Source organism: Protopterus annectens, chromosome 13.part0 (genome assembly GCF_019279795.1).
Source record: "Protopterus annectens isolate FY-2018-M chromosome 13.part0, PAN1.0, whole genome shotgun sequence".
Lineage (NCBI taxonomy): Eukaryota > Metazoa > Chordata > Ceratodontiformes > Protopteridae > Protopterus > Protopterus annectens.
Window position 1 is genome coordinate 500,634,726 of NC_056747.1, and position 15,312 is coordinate 500,650,037.

Genomic DNA, 15,312 nt, shown 5'->3' on the forward strand with positions numbered 1-15,312 from the left:
AAAAACAAAAGAAATACTGATAAAATCAATATTTTGCTGGGACATGTGGGAGGCTGTGCCCCCCCCTACACCCCCCCTACTTGAATATACCAACTGCGACATCGCACTACAGTGCAGTAAAGGGAAATATTCCCGTTATGTGCTGCATGCAGATCTCCATGCAGTCCAGTCGAGCTTTCACAAACTCGATCATATGGGGTCGGCCATATGATGTTCAAGATTGTGGGAATTCGACCATTTGCAGTAGACCTATATATATGTGTGTGTGTGTGTCTATTTTGATTCACTGAAAATTCATTTCACTGAATTTCAATTCACCCTCAAAAATCGCTGAAAGTTCAAATCGCTGAAAACTTATTTCACTGAATCACATTTCACTGAATGCAAATACTGTTGCACAAATAAAATGCATATGCCCTTTTCCCCACTGTAATGTGATCCTGGCGTTAGTATATATAGTTACGGTGGGTGTGGGGGGCACAGCCCTCAGCTACTTAGCTTTTATATTTACGAATCTCATTTCACTGAAAGATAAGAATATAAAACCAAAAGTAGGTGGGGGTTATCTTGTAAGATAAGGCTTGTAGCTCAGATAGCCTCCTTGTGGAAGCAATAGCTCTCAACAATAATGTTTTCCAGGATAAAAACTTCAAATTGCAAGCTGCAGAAGGTTCAAAACAGATATAATTACAGATTGAAGTACCAGATTTAAGTCCCAAGGTGCATAAGAATCTTTGTATGAGGGTCTGAGCATCAAAGTTCCTTTTAGAAAGGCTTTACAAAGTCTGTGTTACATTAACGTTGTATCATTCAAACCGTTATGAAAATGTGAGATTGCAGCTAGATGCACTTGTATGGCCAAGGCATATGCTCCTGCTTCAGAAAGGAATGTTAAGAACTCCAGGACCTTATCAATTGGTGCTGAAAAGAGGTCAAGATTAGTCTCTTAAGCCCATTTTGAAAATTGTTGCCACTTGCTGAAGTACAACCTTCTAGTCGAAGGTTTGTGGGAGGTTAGAACAATTCTTTGAACTGGGGAAGTGACAGTAGAATGCCTGGCAATCATTGGAACTAGAGAAGCCACACAGTGAGCTTGCAATTTGTAAGATTCAGATGAACTAGTCCATTCAGATGGGATAAAAGGTCTGGATCTTGATCCAGTGTCCAAGGTTTCCGAATTAGATGAGGGCAATGGAAAGGAACCCACACCTGACTTGGCCAGAATGGGGCAATCAGAATTATTTTGTTCTTCAACCTGTTGGTTTTCTTTAGAAAATGGGAAATGAGAGGAATCAGGGAAAGGCATACAATAGACCAGGGGGGCAGTCATGAAGGAGAGTGTCTCTCGGTGACTCTCCGGGGGGGAAACGAGGGCAAAGTAGCTGCTGCACTTGTTGTTAAGGTGGGATGCAAAGAGAATACAGCTGGGTTGGCCCCAGTGGCAGAATATTTTTTCTGCCATAAATGGACTGAGAGACCACTCATGAGGCATTAGGATGGCCCAGCTCAGTTTGCCCACAATCATGTTGGAGCTCCACGGAATATGCATTGCAATTAGAAATTGGTCAGAAGAAATTGCCCATTGCCATACTCTGAGTGTTTCTTGACAAGAGCATAAGATCTTGTTCCCCCTTGCTTTTTGATGTATCAGACTACTGACATGTTGTCAGTTTGAATCGCAATCATTCCCAAGAGGAGGGTTTCTTTGAATGCCTACAACACTAACAGCACTACCCTCATCTCTAGAAGACTGATGTGCAAATTGGCCTCTATCTGGGACCAAGTGCTTTGGACTGTCTTTCCCAGATAATGCCCCCCTACCCTATCTGGGCTGCATCCATGGTCACTATAGTTTGGAGATGAAGAGGGCCAAAGGGTCTGCCTGACAAAATTTCAGTGGAGTGAAGCCACCAACTCAGACCTCTCTTGCACAAGTTGGTGGTAAATACCAGATGGGACATTGGCTGATTCAGTAATGACTACTGAGACACTAAGAGCTACTGAAGAATCTGCATGTGATATATTGCACAGGGAACTAAAGTGATGGAGGCTGACATTGACCCTAGAGTTTATAGCAACAGCCTTGCAGTCACCTTTTTGCTGCAACTAATCTGAATGACTCACGATCTTTTTCTCTGAAGTCTTTCTGGGGGAAGAGACACGATGCCGGTGTTGTGTTTGGCATCACTCATATGAATTCCAATTGTTCTGTTGGCTCTAGATGGAATTTTTCATAGTTTATAGTGATTCCCAATGAGGAACAAGTTTGAAGAACATAGTCTCTTGCCTCTAAGAACAGATGCCTGGTGGGAGCGGTGAGGAGCACAGTCACCTAGGTATGGAAACACACAGAATCTCTGAAGTCTGTAGTGAACTGCTACCACTGACATGCATTTGGTGAACACCCTGAGGGTTGTGGTGAGACCAAAGGGCAGGGCCCTGAACTGATAATGACTAGCTCCCAGCCAGAAGTGCAGGAATTGTCTGGATTATGTTCCATTTTTATATGGTAATACGCATCCTGAAGATCACCTGAGCACATCCAATCATCTTTTTCCAAGAACAGAAGTATAGACTGAACTGTGACCATCTAGAATATGGTTTGTTGAACTGATTTACTGTCCAAAATTGGTCTCCTATCCCCTGTTTTCTTTAGCACTAAAAAGAATCTTGAGTAAACTCTAGATCCTATCTGGTCTGGTGGGACTGCTTGGATGACTCTTTTGTTGAGCAGTTTTTGAATTTCTAAGACTACTGCATCCCTGTGGCTGGGTGGAACATCTGGGATTTTCTTCACTTTTTCTGTTTTTTTCCAAGAAAGGAATATTGCAACCTCCGGTTATGATCCTCTGCACCCAGTTGTCTATTATCGTGAGCCAGGCAGATAGGTATAGCAATGATCGTCCCTTGACTGCCTCCAGAGGATGGCAATTGGGCCTCTTTTCAGAAGCACTAAGATTTACCAGGGAAACAAACCCTGGAACACTGATTTTGTGGGCCACCTCTGCCTCGTGTATGGTATCTTCCATTGTTACTCACCCCTGCACCAGGGGAAGTTGTTGTGACATGTGTCCTGGAAAGGCCCTTATGACTTTCTGAACAATGGCTTCCCACTTCTCTGATTCCTGGAGTAAGACCATTGAGGAGTGGAGAAGTGACACCCATGGCAGAAAGGGTCTTTCCGTCTTTTTCACATGTGGCCAGGGTGTCTTTAACTTTGGAGACAAAAATGGATGTTCCATCAAATGGAGCACTGACAAAAGAAGACTTAAATGGCTCCATGAATTCACATAACTGCATCCAGACATGTCTCCTAATAGCTACAGCCAAACCTGATGCCCTTGCCATCCTTTCAGCTGTGTGCGCAACAAGCCTCATGGATGAGTTGCAAACAGAATCTAGGGCTGTCAGCTGAGAAATTACCTTTTCTCTAACCCCTTCAGCTACTGCTCCTGACAGAGTATCTGATAGTTCTTTTATCAGATCTCACTGAAGTCTTATGAAATGTGCCATGTAACTCAAGGACCTTAGTGCGAAGGTCAATGAAGCATATAAGCACTTTCCAAATCCATCCATCATCCTAGACTCTTTATTAGGAGGATGGATAGTAGGACTTTCATCAGCAAGTTCCTTTCTGGTGGCTGCCACTACCACCATAGCATCTACTGGTATTCCCTTCACCCAGTGCTGCTGATCCTGAGGAGTTGACAAGATACAATCTGATATCTTTTGGACTGCTTGATAGAATCAGGTGTCTTCCAAGCCCGCTGTGCAATCAGATTATCAGCAGGTGGAGAGATCCAGGAGGTAAAGCGTCGTTCATGGAAAGCTAATAGGTATACTAATTCCTCTGAGGAAGGCTGAAGGAAAGTCCAGCCACCCCTCTATTTCAGGCTCTCTAGAATACCGCCAAAGGAGACATATTCTTGGGGGGGTGACCTTAGGGATCTTTCCCTTTCATCAAAATTGGCATCTTCAGTGAAAGACTCTTCAGGAGACTCTAAGTGCTTCCTCTTGCACCTCCTCTACAGGTGTACTTCTTCAGTGGGATGGGACGGAGAGGTATTTGAAGAGGACATGACCACTATTGGACCCTAACACTTCAGTGCTTGCTGTCCCTGGGTAGAAGATGGAGGAAGCTCTGGGCAAGGTATGGCAGGGCTGTTGGTCAGAAGAAAATGGTGTCAACTGAAAGGCCACAGTGGACAATGCCCTCTACATGGCTTGGAAGGCAAGCCCCCCCCCCCCAGTAGAGGAATGGGAGCCTGGAACCGAAATAGACTCCTTTGGAACTGTGGTCCCACACAGCACCAAGAAGGTTGCCTCCGAAGCCAAAGCCTGTGTTAAGCTAACGTGTGCCACTGCTCTAAGGGGTATGGATGGGTCTTAAAACAAAGTAAAACCATATCCCCCGGAACCGGCAATGAAGCTGTAACCTAGGAAGGTCTCCAGTTCTGAAAGAACCAAAGAGCTCAGGACTGTTTTCAGAGCAAGAGAAGTAGCTCTGATTGGCATCGAGACAGTTGAAACCGGGACTGTTGGCAATGGAAACTCTGAAGGCTCAGCTGGAGTCAGAGGAGAAACCATCACTGAAATCAAGATAGGTAAGGTTCCACAGCTAAATAAGCAAGGAACTGCAGAAGTGGACAATCCTCTCGCCACCAACAGTTGGTCCACCAGCCTCAAAATATCATATTCCGTGAAGCTCTTAGTGGAATGGACCCAAGAGACCGACAGGGATCTGGGTTTCTCCAAGAAGAGGTTTGGAGGTTGGTCTATACAAGGGTCTAGAGAGGGAGAATACTTAGTATGAGGCCTATCTTTAAGGAGGAATTGTTCTGGTTTCAGAGATGTCTGCTCCAAAATAGTAGTAGTTGTAGTAGTGGTAGCAGTAGTTGGTGCAGAAGCTGTCTGTGCAGAGGTATGCACAGATGGCACCAAAGGTGAAGTCTTTTCCCCAGTCAGTTCCGATGAAACTGTAGGAACCAAGGAAGTCTTAGGCATTTTTGATAAATGTGCCGAACATACTCTCAGCACTGAGCTTTTTCTCTTCTTTGAATGTCCATGTTTAGATGAGGAAGAAGATGAAGAAGGAGAGCTAATGTCCATTTTTGACTTTGGAGAACCAGATATGGCCTCGTTGAAAGCAGTTTTAATAAGACCATTTAGGATAAGCTTGTTTTTCCTCTCAATAAGGGCCAGGTGACTGAAGCCATGACAGATGGTATATTCTTCTTGAAGGTGAACCGGGCCCAAACAGTACACACATAAGGAGTGTCTGTCCACACTGGGTAGTTTACACACACTTCTCGCATCTTTTGAAACCAGAAGTCCCCTTGTTTTCTCAACCATTACAAAAAATACACAAGCAGAAAGGATGGCGGAATGGAAATTCAGATACTATAGTGTAAAGTTTAGATTTTTTTTTTAAAGGAAAACTTGTACAAACAATGGTACAAAAGATTACCTAACAGTAAAGAAGGAAAGGGAAGAAATAAACAAATAATTACCTTAATGGTAAGAGAGAAAAAATACCAGTGATAGTATGTACAAGAAAAACACTACTCATGTTAAGACACAAAAGCAGTAATAGAGAAGATGGGTATAAGAAGAAGAGAAAGAAGTCAATAAAAAGGTGATTAAAAGAGAAATTCTACTTACAACAAAGAAGAATTAGCATGTTCGAGAGTTGTTTTGACAGATGCGTCTGGCAATGAAAGCGGCAAATGAGATCTGAGGTAATCCTCTGAGAAGCAGTATGGGTAAAGCTTAGCTTGAGAGTTTTCGAGGGCGCATGCTGGAATAATAGCCGAGTCAGTTCCAATATACAGAACCGAACCCTCAGTCAGGGATTAATTAAGTGAAGACTGACAACATCAGATCATAGGTTTATACTTACCATAAAAATAGCTGTGGATGAGCTGGACCATCCTCATTCTCCAACAAAGGTAATGCAGTTATGCTTTAGTAAGCTCAATTCCTGAAAATCTTCTAGATCACTGATCCCTCCCAATTTACACACAATGCACTGAAAGAAAACCTTCCTCTCAAGGTCTCATCTATGCAGTGTAAAAGTAAAGCAAGAAATATCAATAATGAACAATGTATTATCTCAGCAAAAGGGGAAGGTGAGTTAGTATGTCTATCATTATGCTAAGGACATCATTTTTCATATATAGTAAGAGAAGGAACGGAACCCCAAGCTTATCTTTATGAGTGGTATTCCTCATGACAACATATCTCAGATTACTGTGATGTATAAAGGTCATGCGCAAAGTTTTTTTTTTTTACTCTTTCCTTTAGCTGTGACAGTGCTATCCTCATGTAAAGTGGACTTTCTGATTGTAAAGTATGCAGTTTTTACTTTAGTTACTTCAGTGGAACTGTATCTGTTAGGTTTAATAACTTGTGTTTGCATTTACTGCATGCTGAGCAGCTGCTAAATTCCTTCCTAAACCCTTGTCATCTATTCCCCCACCTTTACATTCAGCTGTGGGAAGAAACAGCTTGTAGTGGGAACGTATGTTTTATGTAGCAGTTTTCAACACATAAAGTGATACAGAAAGCTGAAACATCAGCCACTCACTCAATCGACAAGTCTAGGACTCAATAAATAACTAAATGCACTTACATTCAAGTAAAAAGCAACAAAAGCAAAAGGGAAAACGATAACTTCCTTACTAAAGTGGATACTTGTCATACACAGATGTAATACTTTATAAAAATATGTACCATGGAATGATCACTTTTAGGAAGAAAGCTAGGGGAATGTGAATCATTTCAGTGACAGTCCTACATTAGAGTAAGTTTCTGTGTGTTATGCATTAACTGGATTTATGCAGACACAAAAATTGTTGGAATAAACTGCACCTGTTGTCATTTTTCACATTCTTAACAGTGAGTCCAAGCCTCCAAAAATAACAGTACACAGTAAGTGTGAAATCATCATTTTGTTTGTTTGTATTTTGACTAACATGAACAATATACAATATACTTCCTGTGGTAGGCTATATAATGCTTTGCATCTTACAAGTTTGTAGTTAACGCATAAAGCTGCACTTTATTCCATAAATATGATATCATGCCTTCAGCAATTTTCAGTATTTGCAGATGTCAGAACACAAATAGTTCTTCAAATCATCTCACATATGCATCACCAATCATTTTTATATGGACAACATCTTTATTTTTAGCATCCTTAAAAGAAATAAATTGCTGCGCATAACTACATTTGCAATAACAAACACATGACTCATTGCCTCTATACATGACTAATATCATAACATTGAAATTCATTGGCTACCATTTACTTTAACAAAGTCTCCTAACTCTGGCAGACCTTGATAATTTATGACTACACCTAAAATATCTTAATTTCATCTTGACTGCGAGCTTGCAATTAGCAAGGACAAATTTGCTAGACCTAATGTTCCTTCAAATTTTACATATAATACAGCACTACTTGTTTTACTGGTCAGTCTTTCTTGAGTCTGCAGAAAGATGTAAGGATTCCCTATGTGGGAGTTAGTTTGTAGCAACAAGTAAAAATATTCTGTCTTGTCCACCACCACATCTGTCACTGTTGACTAGAAAAAAAAAAAAATATATATATATATATATATATATATATATATATGTATATATATATATATATATATATATATATAAACATACATATATATATATATATATATATATATATAGATACACACACACACACACACACACACACACACACACACACACACACACACACACACACACACACACACACTCACACACACACACACACAAACACACACATCCCTATCCATGGCACAGCAGATAGAGTTGTTGCCTCACAGCAAGAGGTTTCCCTTTTCAATTCTTGCTTGGGCTGCCTTCTGTGTGGAATGTGCATGCCCTTCCTGTGTTTGCGTAGGTTTCCTCCTGGTGCTCTGGTTTCCTCCCACATTCCAAAGACATATAGTAGGTGGCTCAGACACTCTAAATTGGCCATAGGTGTGTGAGAGTGTGTGGTGTGGAAGAATTAAAGTGGCAGGGTTAGCTACTCAGAGATGTAAACCCTGGCTCTAGATGATTATCACTGTTGAAGTGACACCCCAACCCCATGTACAAAAAATTGGTAAAAAAAGGTTGTAGATGGATGGACTATCCATTGTTGTACTTTTTGCTGATGTCTGATTAATGACGCACAAAGTATTAACATTCGGTAATTAGCAAACACAGAATATCAAAGCAATGTCCTGATAATCCACACATAAGGTAGGTTTTACCCCCTTCACTCTTATACATGAATTATTTAATTCTGAAGTCATTGCAGGTCAGGGAAAGTGAAATATGGTAATTACCATCAAAATCACTACCTCTCAAATGAGAAGCAGAAATTTTTCATCCTGTAGACAATGACACAACAGAAATGCTATTTAAGTATCATTATAACTGTCACAATCCACTCTGTTTTGGGGATGATTTCTACCCATTTTAGAACAGTGACTATAAAGTTCTCTTAATCACTTTACAACTGATATTACTGCAAGTGTATTATGACATTTATAATAAGTTATGTTTTGGTTGATACTGACTGACATTACTCCCAAACACATATGCAACTGTGGTTTCTAACACACTTACCTGTACTTTTTAAGGTAAAATTTCCTAAAAGAGAGTAACTTATGACAGTCAGTGAATATTTGTAATGTTTCAGTCATATACCACTAATATTGAATAATATACAATAAATGCAATAGATATAAATGTTATTGCTACAGCAAGTTTAGGTTTATAAACAAAACAAATCCTTTTACAGTCCAGTTAAACCATGGGGCAATCTATAACTAAAAAGTCCACAACAAGAGAAAAATAAATGTCTTGTACAATGGTATGCATTAGATATGTAGTCTCCAGAAGAAGCTTTACTGCAAAATTCTTAAAAGAGGCACTAAATTTTACTAAATGGAATAGTGCATGAAAAGATGATAGAGCAATAAAGAGCAAGACGTTTCTTACTTTTCTTTAAGTCTGACACTGATGACATCTGTGTTACCACATTTTTTTTCAACCTCATTAAACCACATTTCTGTTTCATGATAAAACGGATCTATCAAAACAGGAGGTCTTTGCCATGAAGAAAGAAGAATGGCAGCATTTTCCATTTGTTGAATCGTCCAGTCTAAAAGAAAGGAAATGTACTTTCAGTTAATGGAAGCCAGCAAAATGTTTTCAGTACTTGATGTACTCATACTTTACAGCCATACAGCTACTAATTGTTTCTGTAATACTCTGCCAACATCCACAACTGCAAGGCTACACATGGCCCACTGCATCAGCAGCCTAGTATTAAACTATGAACAGAATGTCATTCTGGTAAAATGCAAGCAAAGAAAAAACAGTAACAATAATATTAATGTGCACAACTACTGGTAAGACAGAATTATGGGAAAAAATCTACAGACAACCAAACATGCTCACTATATGCTAAAAATTCTTCTGAATCTGGTATGTACTCTTCTAAAAACAGTTAGGAAAGATGCTGGGATAAGACCATGCATTTGGTAAGGATATATAGTGATGAAAACATTACCATAACATATATCTTTAATACTAAACAACTTATACAGTATAAGCTCTTTCTGAAACCCAGAGGTTAGAATTTCCAACACTGTCTAACATATATTAATATCTCTTCTTCTATAATATATGAGATTCTGTCCGTTCACAGAAGCATGGAAGTGGTGTAAGTTAGCAGCAGATTATCTGTTTTAGGAACCTTGATGTACTCTAATTGCAGATATTATGAACACAAGAGGCTCTTTCAAACACTGCAGTCACTCATGGTGTGATATTCTGTACATTTCTCACTGCATCCTATCTATAAGGACTTGGCCAATGGCATGATGTTCTGTAGGAAATATAAAGTGAGAGCAAGCTATATTCTGTGAAGTGTTTCTGCTTTTAAAACAAGTATTGAGCCTTTTCAAAAACGATTGACTCAAACATTTTTCAAATGTTCCTGAGAAATATAATAAAGGTTGCAAAAATAACAACCTCCCCTGATTATATGAGGTGTTCTCTTACCATTCTTTCCAAACACAGGGAGGGCACCTTTATCAAAAATTATATGACCATTTGTTTAATTAACTCTGATACAAAATACATGGTGAAGATAGTACCAGCCAGGACGGGACACTTACAGCTACTCAAAACCCAGGAACTCAACGCCATGAGCTCAAAGTGTTTCCCTGTCCATGTACCTGGTCGAGCACCAGCTCAAACTTGAACATGAATTCAGGGATGCAGCTGCCACAGTGGTCAGATGCCATCAAGGTATCATCGCAGAACTGGCAAGTGGGGAAGAGAAACAGGGAGGTGGGGCTTTAGGATAAGGAAAGGGGATTTTAGGTTTAGGGAGCAATCAGGAGTTGGCTCACAGGGTTAGGGGCAGTTCGGGAGTTGGCTCAGAGTTAGGGTTTGGAAGCAATCAGGAGTTGGCTCAGATTTAGGGTTAGGGATTGATTAGGAGTTGGATCAGAGTTAGGGTTAGGGAGTGACTGAAAGTTGGATCAGAGTTAGGTTTAGGGAGTGAATGGGAATTGGCTCAGAGCTAGGGTTATGAAGTGATCAGGAAATGGCTCTGAGTTAGGGTTAGGGAGTGATTGGGATTTGGCTCAGAGTTAGTATTATGGTGTGATTGGAGTTGGATCAGAGTTAGGGTTAGGGAGCGATCAGGAGTTAACTCAGAGTTAGGGTTAGGGAGTGATTGGGAGTTGGATGATTATTAGGGTTAGGGAGTGACCATGAGTAAGCTCAGGGTTAGGGTTAGAGAGCAATCAGGATTTGGCTCAGAGTTAGGGTTAGTGAGCGATCGAGAGTTGGATCAGAGTTAGGGCTAGGAAGTGATTGGGAATTGAATCACTGTTAGGGTTAAGGAGTGATCAAAAGTTGGCTTAGAGTTAGGGTTAGGGAGCGATCAGGAGTTGGCTCAGTGTTAGGGTTAGTGAGCAATTGGGTGTTGGATTAGAATTCTGGTTAGAGAGTGATAAAGTGTTGGCTCAGAGTTAGAGATAGGGAGAGATGAGGAGATGGCTCAGACTTAGGGTTATGGGGTGAAGGACACGTTTTTAGGATTAGAGTCAGGATTCTATGAAGGATAATTAGCTCAGTGATAGTGCACAGGAATCACGGTAGTGGGTGTGTGGGCACTTGCCAATTGAGTGAGTGGCACCAGGGAAGTGTGATGTGAGCTAATAGTATGTGAGCACTTGTAGATCCACCAAGGACTAAGATGCTTAGGCAATATCATATCTACTCTTGCAAGGCATGCTTTTTTCAAATGTGGACAAGGCTCTGTTACTCATAAACATCACTTGTCATAGGAATATTGGAAATTAGAAGACTATCAGCCTGGAGGTCATTTTAAGCCTAGCCGTTTCAACACAACATTTAGTGATGACTGCCCATCTCCAGGAGGGCTGTGGGCACTATCCCCGGTAAAGATTTAAAGTGCCCCATCCACTCATCCAGGTTCCTCTTGAACAGTGTCATAGAGGTGCTTGGTTTCACATAAATTGGTAGCCTGTTCCAAAGACATTGCATTCGCTGGGATATAAATCTGTCCCTCCAGTATGTCCTGTTTAAGTGGCAGGCCATATTTAAGTTCCTGGAATGGGTAGCCCTAGACCCATTTGATTTATGGATATGCAGTAAGTTCATTAAGTTTGGATTGTAGGCTGCTCTGTAGGCCAGACATAAGTCTCCCCAAGAAGTTAATACGATATGGAGTATTATGACAGGGACTTTACTCAGTCTGTGTAAGGCACATGCTGGAGGCCCTTGATCTTCTTTGTTAGAAACCTCTGATGTCTCTCCACCTGCTGCAGGTGCTTAGTACGGTACATACCAAATGGGGTGTTATACTCAATTATGGGCTGAATAAGTGCCAAGTATATGGGGGTTATAACTTCATTTGCTCTCAAGGTGATATCTTTACTAATCAAGTGAGTTATGTGGAAAGCTTTCCTTACAACAGTAGACACTTGGTGGTCAAAGTTAAGGTCATGGTCAACCTGTGATCCCAGGTCCCTTACCACTTCATGGGTACTTAGGGTATTGTTGATTTGATAGTGTGAAGGGACATTGTTTGTGCTGAAGGGAATGATGATGCATTTCTTTGCATTCAGTTTGAGACCGTGACTATTACACCAGTCATTGCTCTGTGTGAGATCCTCCTGGAGTATACTGACATCATTTGGGGATTCAGTGATTGCATCATGTTTGCAGTTGTCTGCAAACTTGATCAGCCGTAACCCTTTAGCTTTGACCTGAACTTCTGAGAAGTATATTCCATACAGTATGGGGCCCAGCACAGACCTCTGTGGCACCCCACTGGTAACAGGTCTGCTGGCTGATGTGAAGTTTGTGAGCAGTTGACAACCCATCTTACAATGAAGGGGTTTACATTCAGTTTGCTAAATTGATTGATAATTCCTAAATGTGGGATTGTATTGAAAACCTTTGTGAAGTCTAGGTTATCATCAGTTATTTGATTTCTGAAGCGTGACAGTCACTTACTCAGGCATGTGGGCTTAATTTGTCATTTGCCTGGAGTTTTATTGGTTTGTACAGTGAAACTGAGTTACTTGTTAATGAGTTCTGGATTTCCCTAAGGTCAATGAACCTTGGAGAAAGAGTAAGACAAGCCTAACATTCCCTGGCAATGAGCGACACTTGGCTAGATTGGTAGTTCTTTCACTGACTGCCAATCCTAAGAAACCAATCCACCGAAAAAACTTTCAACAAAAATCTGGATACATGTTTATTTTTTTAATTTTTGCAGGGTGACAAGCTCTTCTGTACCTCCATGTAAGAGGTACACCCACTGAAGACCATGCATTTGAAGCATTTGTATACTTAAGCTGTAATTTATGAGCTGTTCAGACTGGACTAGTATGAGGCAAGATTATCATATACAGCAAACACAGTGAATATCAGTTGTAGACAGTAACAGCTCTCAGGAAATTTAGAAAGTGGTCAAGATTATTTTTTATTTTCTTTCTCTAAAATCTCTTTATTGTTTTATAGAATGTAACCAAACATCAAACAAAAAAACAACAAAACATTATACATTTAGTCATTTAGGAGTTGATTTAAGTTATACAACTTGTAAAAGTCATTCCAACTCATGAAAGTGAAAAAATAAACACCAAACATTATATACAATATATACAAATGGTAACCAATATGCAAAAGATAAAATAATATTGTGAACATATAAGTAAATGAAGTATGTGAATGAATAAATCCCACACTGTACAAAAATATAAGATTAGAATCTATTAGTCATAAATAATAATAGAAAGGACCTTCTCCAAAACTTTATTATTTAAAGCCATTTTTTTAGGACTTTTTAACAAAGTTTTATGTGCTAAAATGTACAAGTAAGCCATTGTTCTAAAGGCATTCCAATTCAGTTTAGTACGGTCAAGCCAATTTCTGGAAATGTAAAGTTTTATGAGAGAGCAAATAAATATGAACACATGTGTGTCTAATTTAGAAAGATGTAATATAGGAATGTGAAGAATTGCAGTTTCCCAGGATAAAGTGGATTTATGATAACCCATTTTCTGTAACCTTACTTTCAAGGAAGTCCAAAGTTTATGAGAGTAATGGCAATACCAAAAAATATGTAAAAGGTCAGCATCAGGAAAGGAGCAACAAAATTATTAGCATCAAATTTATTAAGTTTTTATCATCAATTGGGTATAGAATAGTTTCTTGAAAGGAGAGTGTTCCAGAGTGTTTCTAATGTCCAAGAGTTTTTGTTTTTCATTTAATTGAGAATTATGTTTGTCCCAGAAATTAGAAAAGAGACATAACGAATCTTGTATTAATTTATTTAACAGGTTATAGGATTTTGATAACATTTTGTCAGGTAACAATAATGTTCTAATTAAAATTTCTAAATTATTAAAGTCTTGCTATATCTGCAGTTAACTTTCAATGTATTCCGAAGATTAGCCAAGGACAAATCTTTATATTTAAAGAGATCCCAAACAATCAAATTTTTAATAAGGGGATAATTTGTTAGATTAAGTTGATAATTTAGAATAAGAAATCCTAACTGTTTTAGGAAAAACCAAAAATTTTAGCTAATTCTTTATTAACTTTATCAAAGAAAGATTTAGGAATGATTTGATCAGAAGAGTTGAATTGGTAAAGAAATTTGGGAAGAATACTCATTTTAATAATTGCTGCTTTGGAAAGAAGTAATAAGTTAAGAAGTTCCCACCTACGCATGTCTGACATTAATGATGTCCATATTTTATGCAAATTATTTTGAAATGAAGATAGGCTGTTATGAACCATGTTAATACCCATATATTTAATCCCATACGTAATATGATAATAGGAGTCCGGAAATAGATGTGGTTTATGTGCCAGATGATTTACATGAAGATACGAGTCTTTTGGGAGTTGATGTGATAATCTGATGCTAGAGAAAATGTCTCAATGGAATTAATGATTTTTTTAAGATCTGTGATAGGGGTTTGAAAGTATATTACTAAATCATCCGCAAAAGTAGAGAAAAGTAAATTATTGTTTAAGATCTTAGGAATCCTATGAAATGTGTTTTGAGCAATGTATAGAAGTAGAGGTTCTAAATACAAATTAAAAAGAAAGGGAGATAAAGGGCATCCTTGTCTCGTACCTCTAGTAATCTTTATAGGGGGTGATGTGAGTCCATTAATATATAATTTGGTAAAGGATTGTTTGTAAAGAGTTTTGATTAAATTAATATATGTGATGGGAAAATTAAAGCAGGACATTGTTTGAAAGAGGAAATCCCAACTCACTCTATCAAATGCCTTCGATGCATCAAGAATTAATGCATATATTGGGTTATTGTCATTCTTAGTTAGATGAATGATGGATTCCAGCGAGAGGGTGTTATCCCATGCATGTCTGTGAGACATAAAACCTGTCTGTTCTTGGGAAATAATTGATGATAAAACCTTCTTCAGTCTATTAGCCAGAATAGAGGATAAGATCTTGATGTCTATATTGATTAATGAAATTGGTCTATAATTATGGGGGTCTGTTTTATCTTTGTTGTTTTTAAGAATTAGTATAGTTTTTGAAGTATTCCAATGGAGATCAGATATGTCATTTATTATTATGTAGTTATAAACTTTGAGTAGGAAGGGAGCAATTACAGACTTAAAGGATTTAAAGAATTCAGAAGTAAAACCATCAGGACCTAGGGATTTACCAATTTTGAGTCTATCAATCGACTCAGAGATTTCTAGAAGACTT

General features: G+C 39.0%; 1 protein-coding gene across 1 annotated transcript in view; it reads right to left on the reverse strand.

Annotated features, from left to right (window-relative positions):
* LOC122787923 (dynein beta chain, flagellar outer arm-like) overlaps positions 1-15,312 on the reverse strand; it is a 5,188,001-nt gene that overhangs the window by 1,567,274 nt on the left and 3,605,415 nt on the right. Inside the window, exon 74 of the mRNA XM_044054850.1 lies at positions 9,010-9,172. Coding sequence (XP_043910785.1) covers positions 9,010-9,172 — 163 coding nt within the window. The remainder of the gene's footprint in view (positions 1-9,009; positions 9,173-15,312) is intronic.